Source organism: Gymnoscopelus braueri, assembly GCF_963280865.1.
Source record: "Gymnoscopelus braueri genome assembly, chromosome: 14".
Lineage (NCBI taxonomy): Eukaryota > Metazoa > Chordata > Actinopteri > Myctophiformes > Myctophidae > Gymnoscopelus > Gymnoscopelus braueri.
Window position 1 is genome coordinate 18,742,534 of NC_137619.1, and position 25,555 is coordinate 18,768,088.

General features: G+C 44.7%; 2 protein-coding genes across 4 annotated transcripts in view; both read left to right on the forward strand.

The window, feature by feature from the left end:
• thada (THADA armadillo repeat containing) overlaps positions 1–12,105 on the forward strand; it is a 110,207-nt gene extending 98,102 nt beyond the window's left edge. The window contains exons 37-38 of one of the 2 annotated variants that reach the window (XM_080448830.1): positions 10,548–10,720; positions 11,175–12,105. In XM_080448830.1, coding sequence (XP_080304956.1) covers positions 10,548–10,720; positions 11,175–11,486 — 485 coding nt within the window. In that variant the 3' untranslated portion in view covers positions 11,487–12,105. Of the gene's footprint in view, positions 1–10,547; positions 10,731–11,174 lie in introns of both variants that reach the window. The other variant, XM_080448831.1, reaches the window with a different exon arrangement.
• Positions 12,106–14,728: 2,623 nt separating this feature from the next.
• zfp36l2 (zinc finger protein 36, C3H type-like 2) lies at positions 14,729–18,379 on the forward strand. Of its 2 annotated transcripts, none has more exons than XM_080448836.1 (2): positions 14,729–15,078; positions 15,370–18,379. In XM_080448836.1, the coding sequence occupies exons 1-2, from the start codon at positions 14,989–14,991 to the stop codon at positions 16,684–16,686; spliced, it is 1,407 nt and encodes a 468-aa protein (XP_080304962.1). In that variant the 5' UTR covers positions 14,729–14,988; the 3' UTR covers positions 16,687–18,379. The 2 variants fall into 2 exon arrangements, with proteins under 2 accessions (XP_080304962.1, XP_080304963.1); XM_080448837.1 differs by having other exon boundaries at positions 15,373–18,379.
• The last annotated feature ends 7,176 nt before the right edge of the window (positions 18,380–25,555 follow it).

A 25,555-nucleotide genomic window follows, 5' to 3' on the forward strand; every position in this document is an offset into this window, starting at 1 on the left:
AGTCCTGAGACCTTACAACACCCATCCTTAAATGAATAACAATACATACATCTAATTAATCTTATCGTATTTTGTGAAATAAATGCGTAGGCCATCATTGTAAATGTAGGCTATGTAGCGACAGCTGTGTGTTGAGCAAATGAGAGAAAGGGAGTGAAATTACATTATGACTGAGTTTTGTACATTAATGATCTAACAACCTAGTGGGTTATATAACTTAACCCATTTAGACCAGGAACCCCTATACGTAACTATACCTTTCAATCTGGGAACCCCTTTTGGGGTAGTTGTTGATATGTACAGTGTATAGCAACATATTATGTACATACTTCAAATATTTATTCAAAGATTACAAAAACCTTATTAAGGTTTTTGTAATTTTTGAATAAATATTTGAAGTTTTTCAGAAACGTAGGTCAGGATTTAGAAGGAGTTTTTAGAATCGGCCTCAGGTCTAAATGTTCTTATATGGAAAAAAGCCTTGATGTCGCTCTGTGAAGGAAAATGTTTCTGTGACTGTCTGCTACATCTTTAAGGCATTTTGTGTGGGTATTTTGAGAAATAAGTGCATGAAGGCTATAGTTGTAAATGTGTCGACAGAAGCTGTCGTTTTAAACAGCATAGCGCTATACGCTGACACTGTTGTGTTACACGTTAAGGATCTGATTCCGGACCACCGACCTGCCATGTAAAAGCACACACACAGCTTTAATGATGGATCTACTTTCTTTCTTTCTTTATTTACAGTAGCCAAATATTTGTATCCCTTTTTTCTCCCATTTTTTTGTCATCATACCAATTAACCCTCCCCACACATTTCTGTGTTGCCACTATTATTGGACCCTACTAGCTCACCTGCCAGCAAGGGGTCCCCACCGGGCTGACGTAGCGCCTCCGTCCTACTCCTCCCATTCAACACCCCCCTACTGACAAGCACCGCCCCAGCACATAGATGTCGCTAGCGGAGCGACAAAGACAATGGCCTTGCCCGAACATGGCCAAAATGTGTTTGAATAGCCCTCAGCCAAGCCGGCTGTACCATGGTGGACCGGTACTTTGCGCTCTCTGATCTTCGCTAGGCCACTATTGCAGAATCTATGTATAAAAGTGGCTTCTGTAATAGTGAGTGTGTGTGTGTGTGCTTTTATTATGTGAGGGCCAAATGTCCCCACAAGTATATAGAAGAATTTGAGAAATGTTCCTTTCCCTCAGAAGAGAAATGGTTGTTTTCGGCTTCAGTGTTGAGGGTTAAAATGGCACACAAAAAAAGGCAGTCACAGAATTGGCGTCTTAAACTGTTGACGTCCTCACAAGTATAGGTGTGTGTGTGTGGTTGTGTGTGTGTGTGTGTATACACGCGTGGGTACCTGCCTACATGTCTGAATGTACGTATGTGTGTGTAAAGGTAGCTCTCCACCACACCAACCATGTTGGAAAACGTCTGTTGACGAAAAGCTGCTGTTGAATGGGCGGTGGGTACACTGTCGCGTCGGGTCGCAAGGGAAGCGTCGAAAGCCAACCGAGCAAGCTCGTTCGGCTTTCAACTGTCGGATAGCATCGGTCTTGTTGTTGAAAAAGACTTCAAGCCATAGGCCTTTTTTAGCACCATAGCAGCCGTCTGTCGGTTGCTCTCAGGTGCATTCAGTTACTTTTTTTCACACCTTCCTACCGACTGATCTCCCAACTTCATTCGACTGCCAGTCTGTAGTTATCTGTAGTAGTCTGTTTGGTGGAGAGCTACCTTAAGTGTTTGAGTGCATTATGACTATGTTATGTGTACATCTGCATGTGTGTGTGTGTGTCTGTCTGGGCCTCAAGGCCAGTCAGTCATTGTGTCTGCCAGCAGCTTTCTGTGAGCAGGGCGGGGGCTGAGCTTTATGACCTGCCATTGCAGAGTCAAGTAGCCGAGGTGTTAGGCTCCTCTGATGGAGCGACAGCTCAGGGCCTTTGATATGGAGGACAGGCAGTGATGTGAGAAGAGGGACGGGATCAGGAACAGCAGGGAAAAGAAAGCAGGAAAGGAGTAATATCCCCTTGGAACTGTCCTGCATCCCCTCTCTTTGAAAACCAAAAAGTGAGAGTCCACAAAACAATTGATTGTGGATGTGAAGAGCTTTTTCACTCAAATAATTTACTGTTGTTCTTGAGCCCTGCTTAAGTATCTATATAGGCTTTATATACATTTAATGCAATGTCGCATTTAATATAGTATATCATCACTGTCGGGAGGAAACCTTGTATATCCAAAACAATACATTTTCATGATATGGAAAAAATAACCTGTGTTGAAATGGAGCCAGTGAAGTTATTCTTTTGTCACAAGCTCTTCTCAATGCTTTTCATGTTAGATAATTAGGAAAAGAGGATTTAAAACAGATAACCAGTCAAAATTTGTGAAAATATTACATCTACAATCTCGGCTTCTGAGCTTGTAGATGGACTATTTTAGCTATTTCTGTACAACGTTGTTGTAATATGAAGCTGGGCATTAATTTACGAAAAAAGATTAAAATGGTGATACAAAGTTCCTGCCTGACATTGACAATATTTAAGAGATTTTCCTTTGAAGCTTCATATGTCCCAACCACAACACAACTCTCAAAAGCGAGTCTACATGCATATATATTTACTGTATTTTATTGTGTATGTGAGTTTGTGCTCTGTGTGTGTGTGTGTGTGTGTGTGCAGCCGTGTGTTATCACATTAGGGTGGCTCAAGCTGTTCTTCCCAGAGCTGTGAACCACAGTGGAGCCATTGTCCCGGACGGGAAGATCAAATCTAATTTAACCCCCCAGCCCCCTCCCAACTTTACCATCAAATAGTGCCACACTAATTGGGTCTGAAATAAAACTCCATTCCCCCTCACTGGACCTCCACTATAGTAACACTCATAGGAAAAAGAAGGGCTGACTTCATACAGAATAGTCACAGACCAGCTAATGCAGTGCTTCCCAAACTTTTCAGCTCGACACCCAAAAGATAAATTTGGTGTCTCCCGGGCCGTGACCCAAATTAGCAAAACTACAAATGAAGCCCTATTTCAAAAATAGCGAAAATAGTCATACAAGTCCATAATGTGTCGCTTTGTGACGCGTTGTAGATTGACAATTTAAAAAAAATCTTTTGCATCTCTGAAATTATTTAAAAAATATTTTGAAATAATTAAATTGAAAGAATTGTGAGAAACAAAAACCCCAAAGAATATTTACTCACCACCCATACAAATGGGTCCATGACCCATTGTTTGGGAACCACTGATGTATTTATCTGTGTTTATCATGGCTAATGTCATTAATGACAGGCTTCCAACAAAACAACAATAAATTGCTTCGTTTAGCCTCATATGAGAAATGTTTTGGATGAGAGTTGGTCTCTCTCTCTGTCTCTCTTTTTTTTTCACCTGGTTCTTTATGCATTTGTGTACATTCACAGGAACAACCAGGAAGTGTCACACATGGAGTGATTATTTAGTACAGTTTTTTTTTGCTATTTGTTTATAGAGCAATAGGCTGACACTGCACCGATGGAGATGTTGCCCATAATGCTGACATGCCCATTCTCATTGAACCATCAACCATCCTAAAATAACCTACATTATCTCATTCATGCCGACAGTTGGCTGCAGCGACTATGCCATTCATGCATCGTTTTCCCCCCAGAGTTAATTCATTTACAGTGGATGATCCAAATGAATGGAGGTGAATGGGTGCATGCAGAACAGTAACTCATTAGACGGGTTAAATAGACTGTGTCCGCTTTCAGCTTGGAGATCCCACAGCCATTAAGCCGGGGTTTGTGTTTATCGTTTGTCGCACACACATCGCTGTCAGCGCCGCGATCAGCTGTTTGTTTAAATATGATGCGGTTTAGGGAGATGTGTTACTTACAAACTGTAGACAGAAACTGGTGACACTGCTAGAGAAGTCTTCAACAATTTCAAGCTCTGTGTAAATGTGAACTGCTCATTTGCTTTCCAGTGCAGTCTCACCAGCAGCAGACATGCTTCTGTTTGTTCAAATGGGCCGAACTGGTTCTCCAAGCAGGTTAACCACTAAACCATATATACTTACTTGACCGGGATCTCTTTTTTTTCCTTTTACGCCAAATCTCTTTGCCGAAAACAACCAGTCTACAAGCTCACAACGTGTCATGTTGTGAGCCTGCTATTCTCTGAATGTGTGCCGCAGAATAGGGACGCTAGGGTATACTTTGTCAAAAACACATGAAGAAATAATATTTGATCAGTTTTTACATGTTAGTTTGAAAACCACCCTATTTGTATTTAGCCTTGACTCCAGAAAGTCTCTGCAGGCGCCCTGCTGAGCTGCCCTATTGACTTGTATTGAACCCATTGACTCGCCTCACTCGGGGGGGGGGGGGGGGGGGGCTCAAAGGCATCCGCTGTGATAAAGACTTCAGAATATTTTCATGGTAATGTAGACAGGACTTCAAGGATACTAGCTTCCTTCATTGCATAGCACTGTAGACGGGACTTCAGGATGCTAGCTTCCTTCATTGCATAGCATTTATTTTCATGCTAATGTTTAGTGTCTGCGGTGGTTTTAGTGTACCGCTGTAGTGGTTCTCAAAAGAGGGGTCCAGGGACCCTCAGATTTCCTTGAGGGGGTTCCAAATGGACCCTTACAGGTCTGTAACTCTGAGAGTGTATGGTGCCATTTGGTTCCATTTGTACACTCGGAGTTATGGGAGTCCTTGAAATTATGAAAATGTTAGAGGGCCACTGGAGCCATACAGTGGAGGCTACCTGCCGGCATGGGAGGCCCGGCTCGGTCTTCCACGCTCCCTGGTTCCCGCCACCCACTGGAGGAAGTCAGGGCTGTAAAGTTTGTTTTTATTTCACACCTCACTCACACAAGAACACACACACACACACACACACACACACACACACACACACACACACACACACACACACACACACACAACTCTATCTCACACCTCAACGCTTCCTGGCCTCTCGGCTCTAACTGTACTGTCTGCACTCGACTGTTTTTGAGTGTTTGACTTTGTACACTCTGTGTGTGTGTGTGTGTGTGTGTCTGGGTGTTTGTGTGTCTGCTGATTGTATAAGCACCCCATTATACGATCACACATGAAATCCCATACTGTTGTACCCGGACGTATAGGTCGGTCCTTGTGGTCTCGGCGCTTTGGAACACAGGCCGTCTTTGTCCGGCCCGTGTTGAATAAAGGGTTAACTGTGGAACAGCAGTCTCGCTACGAGGGCAGGTGTAGCGCAGGAGCCCGTACGGTGGTCCATCCGCAGGTTAAACCCCCCCCCCCCCCACCCCCCCACCCACACACATACATACACGCACACCCATGCAGTCCCTCAGATGTGGGTGGCTGAGCATAGGAATGGGGTGCAGGGGGAAGGGGTGGGGGGACTGACGGAAACTCCCATTGAACGGGATGACACCAGAGGGAGCTGCACCATGGATTTCTCTCATTTCATTGCACGCACACGCACACGCACACACACACACACACACACACACACTCCTCCGAACCCCCTCCACTTCTCTGAATGGGTTATCTGACACCCCCCAGCTGCACAGGCTCAGGCCAGGCTTTGCTGAACACCAAAGCTCTCCTGCTCCTCTGTTTCCATCGCCCTTCCCTCCCTCTCTATCTCTCTCTCTCTCTCTCCTATTTTTAAACAATTTTTTTTCTTAATTAGTTCCAGGGCAAGTCCTTGCCACAGATCGATGTCGGGAATTAGCCGCTGCGCGCCTTTCCCGCCGGAATGTAGCATCCACGTTCCTGCTCTGTGTCTTGTATGTCACATGCAGTGGTTCTCAAAGTGGGGTCCAGGGACCCTAAGCGGGGGATCCGAATGGACCCTTACAGCCCTGTAACTCGGAAAGTGTACAAATGGCACCAAATTGGTTCCATTTGTACACTTAATGTACAGTTAATGGGGGTCCTTGAGATTTTAAAAGTTTGACAACCACTGTGTCAGAGCACCATGCAGCTGGATGCTTCGCCAAGCTCCATCAGCGCACAGTAAAATCCTCAGTGTGATATTAAAGGGGGTGTAAGTGATATTTATTTTTCTTTGCTCTACATTCCGGCAATTATTGCTATAGTGTTTGTTCAGTAACAGGGGACTGCCTGTGTCTTCGACTCTGTAGTACACAACATGTATTTTCAGGTCTGATACCAATTGTACCCAGGGCACAGGACAAACAAATTAAATTGGAAGCGATTAAACCAAAACATTGGAACTGTTGAACACTATGAAATTAAAGCTAATAAAGTGTGTGGTTCTCTCTACTGGTATAAAATTGGTAAAATGTAATTTGTGTTTACTAAAGAGCTGGAAAGATGGAGAGACCCGTGTTACTGAACAAACACTCTAGAGGAATGAATGATAACTTGGATTTAGAATATAGTATATCACTTACACCCCCTTTAAATGGATAAATAATGGTTTTTACATTTATATTTATTTGTGTATATTGTGTCTCAGGAAATAATGACAGATCTTCACATGGAGGAAGGAACATTTTAAAATCACGGAGTACAGTTAATCTACAAAGGCTTTTTCTTTTTTTTTTAGAAAGCCACAAACTGCTTGACTAAGCGACCAACTGGGTGATTGTGTGTAAAAAGTAAAAAAATAAACACTTTTTACATTCCAAACAAAAAAAGCCCTTAGAAGTTGAGAGTGATGCGAATGTTATGTGGTGCCCGCAAGTGGCAATGCCAAGGGTAACGCTTGTCCCCTAACACTCCTGCCCAGCCCAATTCCATTGTACCCGGAGTGCCAGTGAATGTCAACTACTCAGCACACCCACGTCCTGCCCAAACCCATTCATCTGCCAACTGGAAGCCATTGGTGCTGATATTGTCATCTTAACAGAGATAAGATTGTTTGATACACACACTGATATTCAACATGAACAATAGCCACTTAGAACAACACCCATACACACATGCACGCACACACACACAGACCAATACAAGACCGATAAATTGTGTGAAAGACTATCCCCTTGAGAAACTGCAGTTGTACTCGCTGAAAGCAATTTCTTTTTGTCTGTCTTTTCTTTTTCTTTCTTTTTTTAACAAAACTAAATTGAATGCAGCTAATGTTTCCTATTATGTCCCTCAATGTTCTGCCTATAAGGTTGTGTTGTAAGCGCTGGTCCGGGGCCAGCGGTTAAGGCTGCAGGCCTATCCCTGCGTGGGACGGACGGCCGGCCAGTCGGCCGGCTGGTCTGGCATCAGGACGAGGGCCTGTCCGAGAGGACAGAGGGAGGCTCTCGGTAAAGAAAGGAATTTGTCACTCAAGCTTCCGCGCTCTTAAATCTCCTCTAATGCAGTACAATCAACGGCTCCTGTCTCCCTCCCTCGCTCACACCAGAGGCTCGGATTCTGTGCGTGTGCGCGCATGTAGGGTTCTGTATGCCCCCTCCCTCCTTTCTGCCCATAGTGGCACTAGTGTCTCGGCTGTTGGCCCTCAAAGCCTTTTGAAGTCTCTGGTGTTATCTTGGTGTCAGCTGTGGTGAGGGTGGTCAAGGCGGGACAAGTCTCTCTCTCTCTCTCTCTCTCTCTCTCACACACACACACACACACACACACACACACACACACACACACACACACACACACACACACACACACACACACACACACACACACACACACACACACACACACACACACACACACACAGTGAGTTGGCGTTGCAGATAAATTAGTTACTGCCTGGACAACTGGAGTTGTTAAATGAAGTCATACTGTCTTGTTTTTTCTCTGTTTGAGGTGTGTGTTGTCTAACTCGCACTTCCTCCACTCTCATATACAACAGTGAGAGGCCAGCCAAGCTGTGTGTGTCTGCGTGCACATGCAGTCATACGTAGAATAATATATTAATGAGTTATCCCTGCTTATATTTAGTTCTGGCTGTTCTGTGGTTGGCTGCTATTCCAATGCTATTAATATCCTGTTTGTGACGTTGATAAACTGCATGACTGCACGATTTTACACTGAAAGTAATCTCTCTCTCTTACGAGACAATATTCCTGAAATGTGATTATTTATATCTCTCTGTTTATTCTGGTATCACATGGCTTAAAAAATAAGATAAGATGAGATAAACCTTTGTTGATCTCCGGAGGGAGGTAACTTAAACATCAGGGACCAAAACAAGAGTAAATATATCGTTGCTGTTGGGCAGAAACCTTGTACCTCCATGTTTCAATTTATTTTCATTATTTTATAATTTTTCCCCCCCATAAATGAATTCCCTACTTAATCATACAAGAGTCTCGCACGAAAGTAGTGAAAATATCAGATATTTTATGATAATAAAAAGGGTTTTTAACACATGCTGTCGGGTGTCGGGTTGTCCACCCGACAGCAACGATATATGAATTCATATATGTACAGACTATAGAACTTGTCTGTCAACAGACCTTCAACAGTGAGTATCTGGATGAATATGTACAATCTATAAACAGTCCATGAGTGAATATCAAAATCCAGGAAGACAGTGCCAAAGTCCATGCAGGACTTTGTAGTCAAAAGTCAATAACATAGTGCAGATCTTAACCACTTAAACCCTCTATACAACAAATTGACTGAGTTGGATCTTTACTTGATGCGTCCTTTTTTCCCTCTACACCAAATCTCTTTGCCGAAAATAGCAGATCTACAAGCTCACAGTGCGTCGCAAGGTGATGCGTTGTCCTAACAGAATAAGGATTGCTAGGGTTCAGGTGGCTGATGGCTACTAACACACAGGACTGGCCAAGGTGCTTTGTGGTGTGCTGAGGAGGGATGAAATACATGATTTGTGTGTGTGTGTGTGTGTGTGCGCGCGCAGGGGCGCGCATGCACGCATTGCCTGTGTGGTGTGTGCTTGCAGCAGAATATTTTTGCCTTCACACACACCCTGATGGTGGTTGGTTTATGAGTTATAGTCTTGTTTCCCAGAAGGCCTTCCAAACCAAGAGCAGAGCGCATGCACACACACACACACACACACACACACACACACACACACACACACACACACACACACACACACACACACACACACACACACACACACAAAATCTGGAACATAAAGACAGCCACGCATCACTCAAATATCTCAACTCCACATTGATCCAGGCTCAGACAACAGATTGGGTGCAGATTTCTTTACCCCAGCAAGTCTGACTTTGTACACGTACTGTCAGCGCCTGGTTCCTTATGACTTTCTGGGTTAGCAGAGGAAGGACTTGCAGCCAAAATCACACATTCCTCAGTGCTGTATCACCAGGGTTTATCACGCCTCTTCTGCCCTTTTTTTGGGTCACTTTTTCACACATCCTCTGAATAATATCTCCCATCTTTTCCGGTGGAAATACATACTTAGGACTGCCTGCATGTCTCTGTATGTCTGTCAGTCTTGTTTATCTGTGTCTGTTTATCTCTCTCTGTGTGTGCGTGTGTGTGTGTGCGTGCGTGCGTGTGTGTGTGTGTGTATGTGTGTGTGTGTGTATATGTCTTCAGACAATGCTTACTATCAGCCTTTCGGTGTATTGCAGAATTTAATGTCAACCAGATACCACCATCACGATGTGCCAAATTAGTTTATCAGTCAAATGCACAATAACCGTACAGTAGGTCAGTAATCATGACTTTCAATGAAATGCATGTTTTATACATGCTGTGCTAAAGTAGAAATATATAAATAATGTAAGATGATTTAAAGTAAATTATTGAAAATAATATATATACACCAAGGAAAGTAAATAAAGTGAATTAGAATGCCTTTTCCCCTGTAATACTAGTCGTAATCAGAATCCGCTTCATTGTCACATCACAGGTCCGCCATAGGCAGTGGAGAGTCATTCCCACATTGCCCCCCTTAACGGTTAAGTACCATCATGTTACTGTTCCCATGGTAGATGAATGCAACAGGTACAGTACTTAATGATCACGCAAGGGTAGGCATTTGGGGACGATAAAATATGTATTTGGGACAAACAGTCACCATACATATCCATCTGCAGGCTGGCAAGCCAGCTAATTTAACTTTCTCTCTCGCCCTGTTTTGCTACTGCATAACTTCTTCTCCATGCATGTAAAAAATATATATTTTCAGCTAATCTTTTAGTTAACATTACTCTTAGGACGCATTTTGTTCCTTGAAGAGTTTCATGTATGTGTGCTACTGTTGCAGCATAGCAGTAATTCTACAGTTGATTATATTAAACCTACTGTAGCTGGATATATATAAGAATGAACCCCCCCCAGTTATTTCTGTTTACCCTCTTACTACCTGATGAAAGGTGCCCATCGGGTTAAAATGTCATTTTGATTTAAGCAAAGCTCCCTGGGAGAAAGATTGAATGTGTGGGTATTCTTTTCCCTTTGTTCCGTGTTGACGCTAACTAAATTTAACCTTGCTTCGGTTTATGGAATAAGGTTCTGTTTTGGGAATGTGAGTACGCTGCCCCCCCCCCCCCCCAATACACATACACACACGCTGCATGTGAGTCATTATCTGATCCGTTGTGTTTCCACAGATGCGGCCAGTGTGGCGGTGTGCCCTCCAGTCGCCCTGGACACCGGTGTGGGCCTTCTGTGCCAACTGTTGTTGCTATGGAGGCAGGTGCCAGCGGGCACCCTCACCCTGTGTGAATGGCTGCTGGGAGAGGAAAGAGACAGCAAGACGAGCACAGATGAGCCTGCTTGCCTGGTGAGAGCATGTTTATAGAGCCACTTTTGTTTAATTTTTTGATGATGTTCTTTTTTGGCACGTTTATTCAGAAGTGTGCTGGTGTTGTATACAGTAAATCCTTTACTTAATTAACACTCAGGATTTTGCAGTGTACACTCAGGGGTACAACCACAAATCGGTTTCACTGTAATGCACTGCAATGACATCAGGGCGCAAGGGACAGTGACATCAGGGCCTAAGGGACAGTGACATCAGGGCCTAAGGGACCATGACATCAGGGCTTAGGGGGCCGTATAAAACATGATAAATGGTAAACAATATATTCAACATTAAATATTCAGCAACTATACAGAGCGCTTGGTGCGGTTAACCTATACAGCCTATAGTAAACTATAACATATTATGTGTAGTAGACAAAACTCTGTGCTACAGCATATTGACCCCTCGCCGTTTATTTTTTTTACCTTACTAGGATGAAGAGTTCCTTTTTGAGAAGGGGGATTTGAACCTGTGGGCCGAACCAGTCCAGTGGGTCAAACTGTTGCACAGACACCTCGTCTCCCTGACTGTCAACCACACCAAGAGCCCGGGGTCCAAAGCACCAGACCAGACCCAGCTCCACAGACTGTCAGCCCAGGCAGAGGCCCAAGTCCTGGGCTCCCACCGGGCCCTGCAGGGCCTCTCGGCCCTGCCACAGTTCTCCTGCACCATGGAGTATGCTCGGCTCACACTCAGGCATCAGAGAGCCAATCTAGCGCTGGACGTGTTGGACAGGCTGAAGTAAATTAATTAACAGGCTCTTGAGGAAGTAAATTAATTAACAGGCTCTTGAGGAACAGGAAGTATTGATCTAACTTTTTTTTTTATCCAGGGAAACATGGCTGAGCATGGATGGTCTTTGACAGCAAAGCCGTGTCTCATAGTCTTATAATTCCACATATTCAAATGTGGGATCTGCTCTGTAAAAAGCACCAAGTCTTCTACTGTTGATTACAGAGCAATTCCACCGGTGTCCAACCACAGAACCCTCAGTTGTAAGTGTGCTGCTTCACAGCAGCCCACTATTCGGGGTGCTTAATAATTTTATAATAAAAGTGTTTGGATCAATGGACTCCACAAGGTCAGTCTCGGAACCAACGCAAAGGGCTAGTCTCTCATTGTCACTCGGTGCCTCCTAAGTCTCACAGACACTAGATTTCAAGGATTATTTTAACTTTGATTTGATTACCGCGTCTCAGTATCTTTTATTTTAATTGTAAGTTGCTTTTTATAGCTGTTAATCAGAATGTACTTGTAACTGCGTGTTCTCTGTATGTTGATTTTACTGCTTTTAAACAATGTACTTGTAACACTGTGTTCTCTGCCCTCTGTTTTTGTTGTTTCTTTACAAAGTAAATACATGACACTAAGATGCCTGTTGACAGCTTATTAACTTGACTGTGTGTGTGTGTGTGTGTGTGTGTGTGTGTGTGTTTGTGTTTGTGTGAGAAAGAGAGGCCAATATGTGAACGATGTATAAGATTGTGTATGTGCTAGCTTACTTGGGTACATGTGGAGACAGAACTGTCAGGCAGGGTTTTGAAACACAGCACAAAGCCATAACATTCATTCATCCCATCATAATATGAAGAATAACACTTGAGGCTCCATTCTATCGCCCGGAGTGTGTCACGTGAAAAATATCCACAGTATTTACATTCAGTGTGAGGAATCGTACACACACGCTATATTAACTTTTATATTTGGCTAACGGGGATCTGAGGTTTGGCCAGGACAACACAGTGCCTGAAGCCCGAAAGGCAAGAGTTTTCAACGGTGTAATTGCACAGAGCGAGAGGCTTTTATGGTCGAAGCGTGGGGTTGTGAAAAGTGAGCCCCGTTTGTAGTCGCCTCACAAGTTGTATTTCAGCGTATGTCTGTCCTCTACTGTATATTTATGCGAGGTGTTATTTTCCTGCAATATTTAATTTACTGTAGGAGTCTTCCCATTGGACAAGGTTTTACGCTTCCCTCTAGTTTCCCCGGTTACGTAATTAGGAGGGCAGCACAATGGCCTAGTGTCCTCTGTGTGTGTGTACACGTGTATGTGTGTGTTGAGTGTGAGTATACTGTACAAGTGAGCGGACATGAGTGTGTATACTGAGTTTATGTGTGTGTTTGTGTGTGTGCCCCTTTCAGACAGCTGTACCCTCTCTCTCTTTCTCGCTCTCTCTTCGTCTTGGTAGCAGTGTGTTCCTTGTTACAGTAAAAATGACGTAATGTTTTGGAACGCCCGAACATCCTCCAGTAAAAACACAGCCGTGTGATGGGAGCGCGGTTTCTGCGGACGGGGACATGTTCAAGGGATTTCTCAGGAGACGAGCCCTCGCCGTGTCTGTCCTTCACATTAAACTATTTATCATCACAGCGCTGAAATAGGCTGAGGGCTGCCCCAAACACTAATTTTAGGGCTGGTGGTAGTAGATTCTAGGTCCTTATGTCACTTGTTTTTGACTTTTGCTATTTTACAACTGTATATGTTAACTGTTCAGTACTTTAAGACAGTGGTTCTTTTAATTTCAAGGACCACCTTAACTCTGAGAGTGTACAAATGGAACCATAAAGGGTCCATCTGGTTCCATTTGTACACTCAGAGTTACAGACCTGTAAGGGTTCAGTTGGAACCCCTTCAAGTAACCCAGATAGTCCCTGGACCTCACTTTGAGAACCACTACTTTAAGAGAACACTGAATCCATGCAATAGGAAGTAAAAAAATAAAAAATAATAATCATATTTTCATGTTTTTTAATTATCATGCTGTCAGCATGATCATTCGTATATGGAAAAGCCTTGATGGTAAGCAGAGTCACAGTAAACCAGCAATTTATGGTGATATGTGTTGCGAGGCATTCTGACACACTGCTGACCAAAATATCTGCCTTGGGGAACCCTAATATGCAGTTATGTGCTTTGCTGCCAAATCTGCAGTCTTTCCGCCATGATTTGAAACTTGACATTAAGTTTTAGAGCAGTTTGACATTTTCAATCTGAACATTCTAGCCCTCCTGGAAGGCGGGACATGGGCAAGCCTGTGGCAATCCTGTTGGAACTGATCTCATTTTGACCTTATTTTTTTGACATTTTCCACATTAAAGGGTTGACTGTGGAAATTGGCCGGAATGAACCTTTAAATCTTGTGCAGAGTCTGCTCAGCAGGTGGCGCTTCAGTCTGCCAGATAATTTCAGCATTCGCTCTCAGGGGGGCAGTGTTGCTCCGCTGTTCCAGTAGAAAGCACATTCCTTCAGTCTGCCTGTGTGTAACATTTTGCAGAGGGGGGAAAAACAAGTTTGAACTGAGGAGAGTGGCTGGAATTGATTTAAAGAAAGTAAACGCTTTGCGTTTGTGCGACGGTATATTTAATTAACACGGGTATTCTTTACGCTGTGTTATGCATAAATACCCTCTAATGTTGAATATGATTGCTCAGCGTTGTCCGACGTTGCGTTTTAATGTAAAGATTTAATAAGTAGGTCATATGAACACTGTCTGCTATATTTCCATGCGTAGTAGACTGGAATAGGTTACTGTTTCACTGTGGAAGTCGATTATGCAACCACTGGAGTCTAAAAATTGTACTGCACTCTGCCTGTACTCTCCTCTCTTCATACTTGTGGTCTCACCCTGTCCACAGAGGGGAGAGGGGGGGGGGGGGGTTACTTCCATTATAAATATATTTTCCAAAACGTGAACATTAAATTGTACTACATTCCTTCGCAGCAAGAGTCACCCAACCGCACACACCCAAAAGCAAAACCAACTTCCACAAGTTCGTTGTGTGATAAAAAGTTTTTTTTTTCTAAGGGAGGGAAGGTAGGGAGGGGGGGGGGGGGGTTGTAATTTCAAGGCGGGGTGTAAAGAATAGGCGGCCAACCAACCACCGAATGGAAGAGTTTGGAGGAGGAGAAAAGTTTGGTTTACAACTCTAGCCCCTGACGCCCCTCCCTTCGGGAACCTAAGCGCACGGAGCGTTTATATACATGTGCACGACGCACAGCGCCGTCAGTGAGGCACTCTGGCTCAGCGCTGCTTCTACAGGGGAAAAACATCCTAAAACACAAGAACACAAAGCTATTTCCAACCCCCTTTTCCTCCTATTCTCGCCGCCGGCCGCCGCCACTGGACTGTCTTGCAACGCAAAAACTTTTGAAAGAACTTTCTAAAACTTTCCCGAAAACCAACCAGTCGTGGCACAACAATCTACTCCAGTCGCTCCGTGCGTCCTAGTAGGATCCTGGCTGGTCCTCCATGAGAGAAATAGAGCGACGTCAAACTTCGGCAAACGAGATGTCTACCACCATCCTGTCCGCGTTCTACGACATCGACATGCTATACAAGGTAAACTGCTGTCATTCATGGACCGAAAAAAACAGTTGACAGCCTGCGTTGTGGAGAAACGCAATTGAACGCGGCTGGAATCAAAATGCATGGATTCAATCAAGCAATCCAACGGCTGGATTGCTTGATTGAGTCACTGAATTTGACTCAATCACGCACAACCCTTGTTTGTTAGTTAGTCACCACCAGCCTGTTGCATTGCAACGCCGTGAAAAGTTTAGTTACTGCTGGCAAAACTATTGATTTCTTAAATCGCATTGCTAATGTATCTTTTTGTTCTCCTCCCCACAGCAGCAAGATAAAAGCCTGAACATGAACGCGATCCACATCAACAGCATGCTGGACAAGAAAGCGGTCGGTGCTCCGGTGAACACCACCACCACCGGCTCCAGCGGCTCTTCTTTCACGCCTGGATTTTTCCGCAGAAACTCCACCAGCAACACGGACTCCATGAACATTAACGGCAACAAATACTCCATGAGCTCCTTCAGCAACCTGAAGGAGAACATGGGCTCCTACAGCAACCTGAAGGAGAACATGGGCTCCTACAGCAACCTGAAGGAGAATATGAGCTCTTACAGCAACCTGAAGGAGAACAACATCAGCGCCACTGCCCTCATGAACAAGGAGAACAAGTTCCGTGACCGTGCGTTCAGTGAGAACGGAGACCGCGGGCAGCAGCAGCTCCAGGCGCTGCAGCAGCAACAGCAGCAGCAGAAACCCGCCTCTCAGATCAACTCCACCCGCTACAAGACCGAGCTGTGTCGGCCCTTCGAGGAGAACGGTGCGTGCAAGTACGGGGAGAAGTGCCAGTTCGCGCACGGCTACCACGAGCTGCGGAGCTTGTCTCGCCACCCCAAGTACAAAACGGAGCCCTGTCGCACCTTCCACACAATCGGTTTCTGCCCCTACGGTCCCCGCTGTCACTTCATCCACAACGCCGACGAGCGCAGACCCGCCCCAAGTAACGCCAACATGCAGGGGGAGCCTAAATCGGCTCGGGACCTCTGTGGCTACGGCCAGAGGGACGCCATGCAGCAGCAGTCCGGCTACAACCAGAGGGACAGACCGAAGCTGCACCACAGTCTGAGTTTCTCTGGCTTTTCCAGCCACCACGGACTCGAGTCGCCCCTGCTGGAGAGCCCCACGTCCCGCACTCCGCCGCCGCCCTCCACCTCCTCCTCCTGCTCCCCCAACTTCTACGAGGACGTGCTGTCGCCCAACACCATGTCCTGTGTCAACAGTGCCTTCCCTTTCCCCGGGCAGGACCTAAAAGCCTTACTGGCCCCGCTGGCCGTGCACAACAACCCTAACGGCTACGCCAACCTCTCCAACGGTGCCTACTATGGGAACATTCAGAGCAACATGTGCCCCCCGTCGCCCACGTTCAACATGAGCCACTTGCAGCAGCTGCAGGCCCTGCGGCGCCTGAACGAGTCGCCGGTGTTCGAGCCTCCTCCCAGCCCGCCAGACTCTCTCTCTGACCGGGAAAGCTATGCGAGCGGGTCCCTCAGCTCCTCTGGGAGTCTCAGCGGCTCCGAGTCTCCAAGTTTGGATGCTGGAAGGCGTTTGCCAATCTTCAGCAGGCTGTCGATTTCAGATGACTAAATCATCCTATTTATTTTTCTTTATTTCTTTATTTTTGTTTTTCAGCGGATGAAAAGTACCCTTGACCTGGCATTAGTTTTCTTTTCCTCTATGTAATATGATAGCTGTATAAAAGTAGATAGCAACAGAAGGCATTCCATCAGTGCCTTGCCTAAGGGCTGCACTTCTTGGCAGTCCATTTGCTCTATCAGGCAAGTCACACTTTCCTGGGATAGATGTGTAACATGACTTGACAAGAAGAGACTTTAAGCGGTTTCAGATTTCCTCCATCCTGCCAAGAATATGCCTTGACACAAAGTAACATTTTTTTCTTTCTTCAAATATATTTTTTTCCTGAAAGCTTCAAGTTCCATTCCAGAACTGTATTATTCTGTCTCACAGCGCCACCCAGTGGTTCTTTTGGTTAGTCTAAGTTTGTTGCTTGGTTAAAAGCACTCTTGAGTTTGGTTGTTTGGGGAAATCACTGCTCATGGTTGAATATATATTTTTTTAGCTGTTTTGAGTGATTACATAGCGGTGCGTAACTGGCTATGGACTATTTAACTTATTTATTATCTTGTGAAAAAGTATAGGCTACATTGGTAATTTGTGTCCATACTGTATTTATCAAGTATGATGAAGCAATAGATCTATATTCTTTTATGTTTAAATTATGATCGCCATTATTAATCTGCATAAAAGTGGAGTGTATGTTCTTTTCACAGTAATATATATATTGTTTTTTTTCTCCTTTTTGTAACTTCACTTGGTTATTTTTATTGTAAATGAGTAAAAAAAAAGATCTTAATTTAAGAGAACGTATGTGATATTTATTTCATTAATTTTGTTTCCTTGTTTACGTTTATTAAAGTTTGCGTGGTTGCTGTTCTTTGCTCCTGAGGTTGCGTGTCAGTTGCTCTGTGGAAGGCGTTTTTGAGAAATCCCTATTTAGATGTTTCAGTAGAATGTATAAACGATGTGGTTGTACAGACCGTCCAAACCTTACTTTTTTTTTATGACTATCTAGATCAGACCAGTGACAAAGAACCCAAGTCAATAAATTAACCAAAAAGTATTTTGTTTTGTTTTATTTTGTTTATCTGTTTTGCACGAGGTCACACTGTGATTCCAGCCACGTGCTAAAGAATGTAGCAATCCCTTGTGCCCCAGTATTATTGTTGTAGTGCCTATGGGGTTCACACCATCTTGACATGCCTTATGATTAACCAAATAAAGTATTTTTTTCCTACATGTTATCTTTTTACAGTTGAACTGAATGTAGTGTTGGATTCCGAATTACGTTTGATGTTTTTTTCTTTAAGGTTGTTACCACTCATCATGAGACACTCTTGGCGCAACAACCGTAACCTTTCTAAGTCCCCATTTCTCCACACTTATTTTGATTTTGATTTCCCTCTCTTTTTCTTTTTGAGATTGAATTGAGTCTGAGTCTTGAGAAATTTGCTGGATGGGGAAAGTGGTTGGACATGTTTGGTTTGTACATAGTAAGGTACAGGGGATGCGCACTATGTACTTTTTGACTACTTTATCAGAAGTAAAGCTTTTTGAATGTAACAAACGGACAAAAAGACAACATAAGTTGTAATATAATTATTTTTGGGGAGTCGGTTCACTACAAATTGAGTGTGAGACTGTTAACTTTGTACTGTACATTTTTGTAGTTCTCCCAATAAAAAATCATTTTGGAAAACAGCATGGTACTGGTCTAATTTCATGTTTCTCAAGTTCATATCAAGACACTTGGTTTCCTATGAGTTTGATGTTATTAGGTCCCTTAGAACACCCCCTATTTTTACTGTTTCAGATGTCTTTACTTACAGAAACACCATCATTTTCTCCCTCACATGAGAAAAAGTCTAGAGCTGTGTGTATCCACAGTATATCCCTCCCTGTCCTTGACATGGCCCTCGTAGATAGCAGTTGAGCACAGTAGGGTCGCCAGACCCAACCCTTAGCCTATGACACTACTTGGCTCAGGGCTTTATGTGGCCTGCCTAGGCCCTTGTCCTACACATTAAGTCACAGTAGTGACCAGTAGCATTTTCACTTAGTTCCAGTGAAGATCTTCAGTCATGAATCCCGCCCTCTGTCCCACATCCTTGTATGGATAAACAGTATGAATGAAGGATTATTAAAATGTCTTCCGCTTTTCAAATGGGATGGATGGGGAGGGGGGGGGGGGGACGCTACTCCTGCAATATAATCTGTACACTCACAAAGAGACTCTGTGTATCTTGTTGCGTAATCTCCCATTTCAGCATCTAGTCAATGGTCCAAAACAATGTATGATAGCTCTGCAATGTCTAGAAACCTGAGGTAAGAATTATTACAATAAATTTGGAAACAAAATGTGTGTGAACCCTGAGGTGGCCCTTTCTCAACAGTGGGAAAGTGAAAGTAAGTTTGAGTTGGTTGGTGTCAGACATAGAAGTTGTATTCGTCTTGTTGCCCTCAGTTAATATTTAATCTATTAATATATCATGCATTATTGTCATCTCCCCTGACCTAGTGAACATTGCCCCCCCCCCCTTAAAAGACCTCCCATTCAAGAAAAGCAGCCACTTGAAGCCTTTATGAGAGTGAAGGATTAGGGCCAAGCCCATGCCTCTGTGCTGATGAACATTAAGCTATGTGTTAGGATGGCTTACAGTCAGTCCACCTGTTGATCAGTGTGAGAACTGAATGACTCACTCCTCCAGCACATCTGAATGAGCTTGTATGTTCTATCCAGTATGATTGCATAACATGATTCACCAACCATCCATGACTCACTTTGTCATTGAAGCTGACTGTTTTGAGTTGAGATCTAGTGGTTGTTTGTTTTGTATAAAATTAAGCAAATTAACTTCAACCACCATTTAAGTAGTGTTATTACCAGATCAACAGTCACGTTGACAGGTTACACAACCATCGTTGGGTTGCTGTTACATTCTAAAAACACAATTGGCTGCTATAGTCACCATGGTGAGTTTAGGAATGAACAGACACTGTAGTTAGTAGACAAGTGCTGATGTGGGAGGTTTTCTATTGGTTTATTTATCAAATTAAATTGTTGACCAATTAAGAGACTCTTCCTTCAGCTGAAACAAGCAGAGTACTGTGGGCACACCTCGTTTCTTTTTTTTCTCCTTTTCTTTCTCCTCATCAACGAGCCGTTTTCCACTACCATAAAGTTATCAGTAGTACTTAAGCCCTAGGCTACATACTTTGTTGTACAACAAAATAGTGAAAATTGCCGATCTACAAGCTTGATGTGATGAGCTTTTAGATCTGCTATATTCACCTTTTTTTATTATTTGCCAAAAAATAGGGATGCCAGGATTAATGTGGTTAAGAAAATGAAGTCCCTAGTTACCATGCAGTGCTGAGAGTTCACGGCAAGATAAGGAGCGCCGATAAAGCGCCCCCGGCAAATATTTACTGTGTCCTCAAGATTTCATAAAGAAGTGTTTATCAGAGCGGAGCCAAAGAGCTACACAATGTGAGAGGGCCGGGCCAGATACTGATCCATGTACTGTACCACTACCTGCACCTGTTTGTGAGAATGACTGCGTCCCAGTTTGAACGTTTCAGTATACTTAAGTCCATAGCTATCAAGGGATGCCATATCGTGTGATTTTATTCTATACAAGGACATGTATGTGGTGGAGTGTGTGTGTGTGTGTGTGTGTGTGTGTGTGTGTGTGTGTGTGTGTGTGTGTGTGTGTGTGTGTGTGTGTGTGTGTATGTGTGTAGCCTATGGGGGGGGGGGGTCTCACATAGTTAATGGGTCTCCTACAATGAGCTCCTACAATGAAAGGAAATACTCAGAGTTGTGATTAGGACAGGAAGAGAGCCAGTTCCTGGCCACCACCCTTTTCCATCTCTTCTCTGTCCTGCTGTTTTTCCTCCTCATTGAGTTCCCTTCTCAATGAGGAAGGAGGGGGGGTGCTTCTAGAAGTAACTATTTGTGTTCCACCATACCGCACAGGGAAGCTTGTCCTGGTATTGTTTTGGCATGCTCGGTACAGGCTGGGGTCAAGTCCTATTAGCAAATATATTTTTAAAATGATTGTTTATGACTTGCTTTTGCCTGCGTAGGTGCCAGATGGGTGGGCTTTGCCACGCAGGGCAGTGCAAGTGCCGGGAAGTTTAGACAATTACCGGGAAATTATTTGAAAGTCAATTTAATACACATTTCTGTGATTGACAACTTAACATGCTATTATCTGAACTTCCTGTGAAAAAAGCTCACCCTTTTGGTGCATTCCAAGAAGGGAAAAAAACAAACGTCAAGAATGACTTACCACCAGGACCGGTGTAGTAGCAGTAGTAGTAGTAGTAGTAGTAGTAGCAGTCAATAGACCAAAATGAGAAGGATATTGTTTACACTTGCGATGTTAGATTATACGCTCTGGACACTATTCCTACTGTCTGCATGCTTTCAGTCATATGGCTGCAGCCAGCCAGGTCTTACATTCACATTTCTAGATAGAAAAAGCAAAAGACAGTAGGAAAGCAGCAATGTACACAGCAATGGAGACAGATCAAGGAAGTTGGGATTGGATACTATAGGCATGGTTAACTACCATGTGTAGACGAATCTTGGCCTTTTCTTCATACTAGAGGTTCAGGGCGCCATGCGGCCCTCACACCTACGTCGCACTGCCGATCCGTCCGATATGTTTGAGTGTCGGGGCTTTGTCAGAGTACCCGTTGTACCCGTCTGTTTGTGTCCCTTTTGTGCTCATATATTGAGATGCCTGATCTCATTAGTATAATGCCCATACCCTGTATATTGGCACGTCCATATATGGGCATATTGGTCACATCAGCGGTTCTGGACAACTGGATATCCATATATGCCCATATATCGGTCACATCAGCGGTTCTGGACAACCGCATATCCGAACAACTCGGCGGCGGGCACCGCACTCCCTCGAGTCCTTGCCGATGCGCGAGCCAAGTTTGAAGTCAGTCGGTCCCATATATGCACAAGATATGTACACATCTATGGCTCTGGACAACCAGATCTCCATATATGCCTATATGGGCATATTGGGTTTGTTTATGGTTATGTGTGAGTCATAGTGACATGCCTATATGGGCGTAGCCGGTTTGTTTATGGTTATGTCTGAGTCAGAGTGACGTGGCCGTGGTCCTGCCTATATATGGGCATATGGGTTTTGTTATGGTTATGTCTGAGAGTGACGTGACCGACTTCAGCCAATTTTAATATAGGATAGTACAGAGTAAAATTGTAAGTGTTAATTTGTAACTCTGAGAGTGTACAAATGTAACCAAAAGGTTCCCATAAACACTGTAGATTTTACTGTGTAATAAACTAGCTGGGAAAAGTGGAAATTGAGAGTTTGACACAATCAGCCAATATCCTTCCCCACCGGCACGCACGCACGCGCACGCACACACACACACACACACACACACACACACACACACACACACACACACACACACACACACACACACACACACACACACACACACACACACACACACTCTCTCTCACAAGCTGACTGCCCTAGCCCACACAAGGTATAGGTATATGGCCAATATAAGCGGAGGTGCCGAGATGATGAATACGTTAATGTTGTTTCCCCAGTCCACTGGTCGTCCAGTGGGCCGTCCAGGGGAACGGGAGGAGGCTGGGTGGTTGTTGAGGTGGGTCACGTTTGACCGGCGCTGCTGGGTCCACCATGTTCCTCTCTCCCTTCAACGCTGGCCTGATTGTAAATATTTACACAGCATCTTGTGAGAGGCCTGAGTGTTTACCGCCAATGGCTGCCGCTCCTCCCTAACACTGACGACGCACACACACCAGAGTAAACTAAGCACGCTGTGTGTGTCAGTGTGTGTGTGTGTGTGTGTGTGTGTGTGTGTGTGTGTGTGTGTGTGTGTGCGCGTGTGTGTGTGTGTGCGCGTGTGTGTGCGCGTGCGCTTGTGTGTATGCGTTTGTGTGGCAGATGATATGCTTACGGTTCCTTGGTTTCTAGTGTCCGGCTATTGCTTTGTGTGTGTGTGTGTGTGTGTGTGTGTGTGTGTGTGTGTGTGTGTGTGTGTGTGTGTGTGTGTGTGTGTGTGTGTGTGTGTGTGTGTGTGTGTGTGTGTGTGTGTGTGTGTGTGTGTGTGTGTGTCCGAGCATGTGCGAGTGAGTGCATGCGCGCAAGTGACAATCTCTGTCTGTGTATGTGTGCACGTTTGTGTCGGATGAGATACTTCCCTTGGTCTCTCCACAGTTTACTAACATTTGGCCCCTTGGCTCGCGCTCAGGCCCCAACTTGGAGCGCCGGTTGGTCTGCGAATCAACGGCCAACAGCAGGCGGCGAGGAGAGAGGCCAGCGCGTGGCCGTGCCACGGTCCCTCGCCTCCGCCAGTAACAATGATGCCCGAAAAGAGAGAGAGAGAGACAGACAGAGAGGGAGAGAGGGAGAGAGGGAGAGAGGGAGAGAGGGAGGGGATAGAGAGAGAGAAAGATGGTACTAGTGGTTGTTTACCTCGCCCCACCCTTCATATACGCACTGTGGTGCTGCTGACATCACGTCTTTGCGGGTGGAACATTCTCATAAAACGTGTTTTCTTTACTCTTTTTCAGAATGTAAATAATACAGAGGGTTTAAATACCATTAAGGCCATTTTTAGAATGGAGTTGCTGTATATAAGGACCTGTCCTGAGTCCTGTCTGTTTTCCAAGGCGTGCAGTGTGTAGGGAGGGAGGAAGGGGCTGCTTTTTCTGGACGTAGTTATTGAGGCAAAGAGACATGTTGACATGATTATAATTCTCTCTCTCCTGTTGCCTTCCTAGCTTTGTTCCAAATGTTCCCTACTGCCTTTGAATTATGTATTCAGCTCTGAGACTTTACAAGTGGAACCAAATGGACCCATAAGGGTCCATTTGGTTCCATTTGTAAACTCTCAGAGTTACAAATGGATCAATTAAATTTGGACAGGGACAGTGATTAAGTGGCCCATTCGCCTATTCTCGGAAACAGTTGTGTCTTTTAAGCAAAACACTGTCCTTCATCCCAACAGGTCCGGTGCAGCGGTTCAATAAGAACCAGATTAACGTGGTCGGTTGGTTGGTCCCTGACGGATAAAGACACTGCATAACACACTAAGCAGATATAAGATATGGGCCTCCTTTTCCCTTAGAAATGGAACCAGGTCCATAGCTGAATTGGCTGAATTGTCAACAATCAGCCTTTTACACCAACCAGCAACACTCCCAGATTACCCAGCAGCCTCTTGTAACTTAGCTTTCTTGTTCTCAGAGCATACCAAGAGGATCAAATGAGAGGATCCTGAAAATAACCCCCTAGCCCCCTATCTCTAGGCCATATGTGTCACCCCCCCCCCCCATAACACTGAAGCATTTACAGACTGACATGAGAGCTGTGTACTGTAAAACAAAGGGCCTTTTAGAGTGTTAAAATGAACCCACTCTGAGAGTGACCCCTAAGGGTGCATTTGGGTGCCTTTTTACACTCTCAGAGCATACATTAACGCTGAGGATTTTACTGTGTGAAGCTCACGCGATGGGAGAAGAGAGGTTGTGGGGTGAAAGTGTTGCGCTGTGGGCATTTGGACGTGGAGTTGTAAAATTTGACATGCCCCGTCTAGTTTACTGGAGCTTTACTTAGGACTGGGTGTGTTCTCACATGCGATTGACAGCCGAGTCCGAAGGGCGATAAGGAAGCATCTGTGAGGCGCGAGAGGGGCGTGTCCTCTTCGTGAAAAGACTGGCACGCTTGTGAATGTTCTTGGGAGCTTTGTTGATATGCATGTGCATTTTCGCCCTACTTACAGAGTTTTTTGACCAATGGCATTAAACACAGAAGAGCCACACATGAGATTTCAGTAATGAATGCGGTCGTGATGAATGAACCTTCACGATCGGAGCTGCGGTTTTAGAGAGCATGCTCGAATGAGAGCGAGAGCGAGAGAGGGGATGGCAAAATTATGTATGGCAATAAGTGGCAGAGTGAGTTGAAAATATTTAATGGGGGTGTTTATTTGGAGAGGATCTTGGCAGTGAGTTTGTCTCTGACTTCTTTCATTTGCCTTATTACTCGGTAAACACTTTCAGCATGGAAGAGAATCCTCAAGGTCGGCATGGGCTTGTATGTACTGTGTATCTGTGTATATGCGTGCGTGTCTGTGTGTTATACGGTATGTCTGTGCCCATCCAGCCGTCCTTCCATCCATCCCTTCTCTTTACCCATCCATGTGTGTGTACATGCGTGCTGCATGTGTGTGTCCACACACACACACACACACACACACACACACACACACACACACACACACACACACACACACACACACACACACACACACACACACACACACACACCGCTGTGTAATTACATATAATCAACCAGAATGTTTATACTGTACAAATAGCATAACTATGCTGACTGAGTGGCTGTGCGGGCCCGGGTGGAGAGTAGCGTTGTGAATGAGCCTGGCCGCTCCGTGATTACCCAGGCCTAGGGCCAACCAGAGATTGTCATGCTGCTGAAGAGCTCTCCTCCGCACAGATAGAGAGAGAGAAAGAGAGAGAGAGGCCTCAGTGAAAAGGAGGCCGGGTCGAGGACTGGGGAAAAGGACCTCAGAGGCTCTTTGAGGATTGACCTGCATCTGGGAGGAAGTTACAGGGGTCAGGGGTCAGCCAGACACGGATGTGGGTGCCGGTAAGGGTGTGCACGTATGTGTGTGTGTGTGTGTGTGTGTGTGTGTGTGTGTGTGTGTGTGTGTGTGTGTGTGTGTGTGTGTGTGTGTGTGTGTGTGTGTGTGTGTGTGTGTGTGTGTGTTTGTGTGTGTGTGTGCGTGCGTGCATAATTCCTACTGCATACGTGCGTACGTCCATATG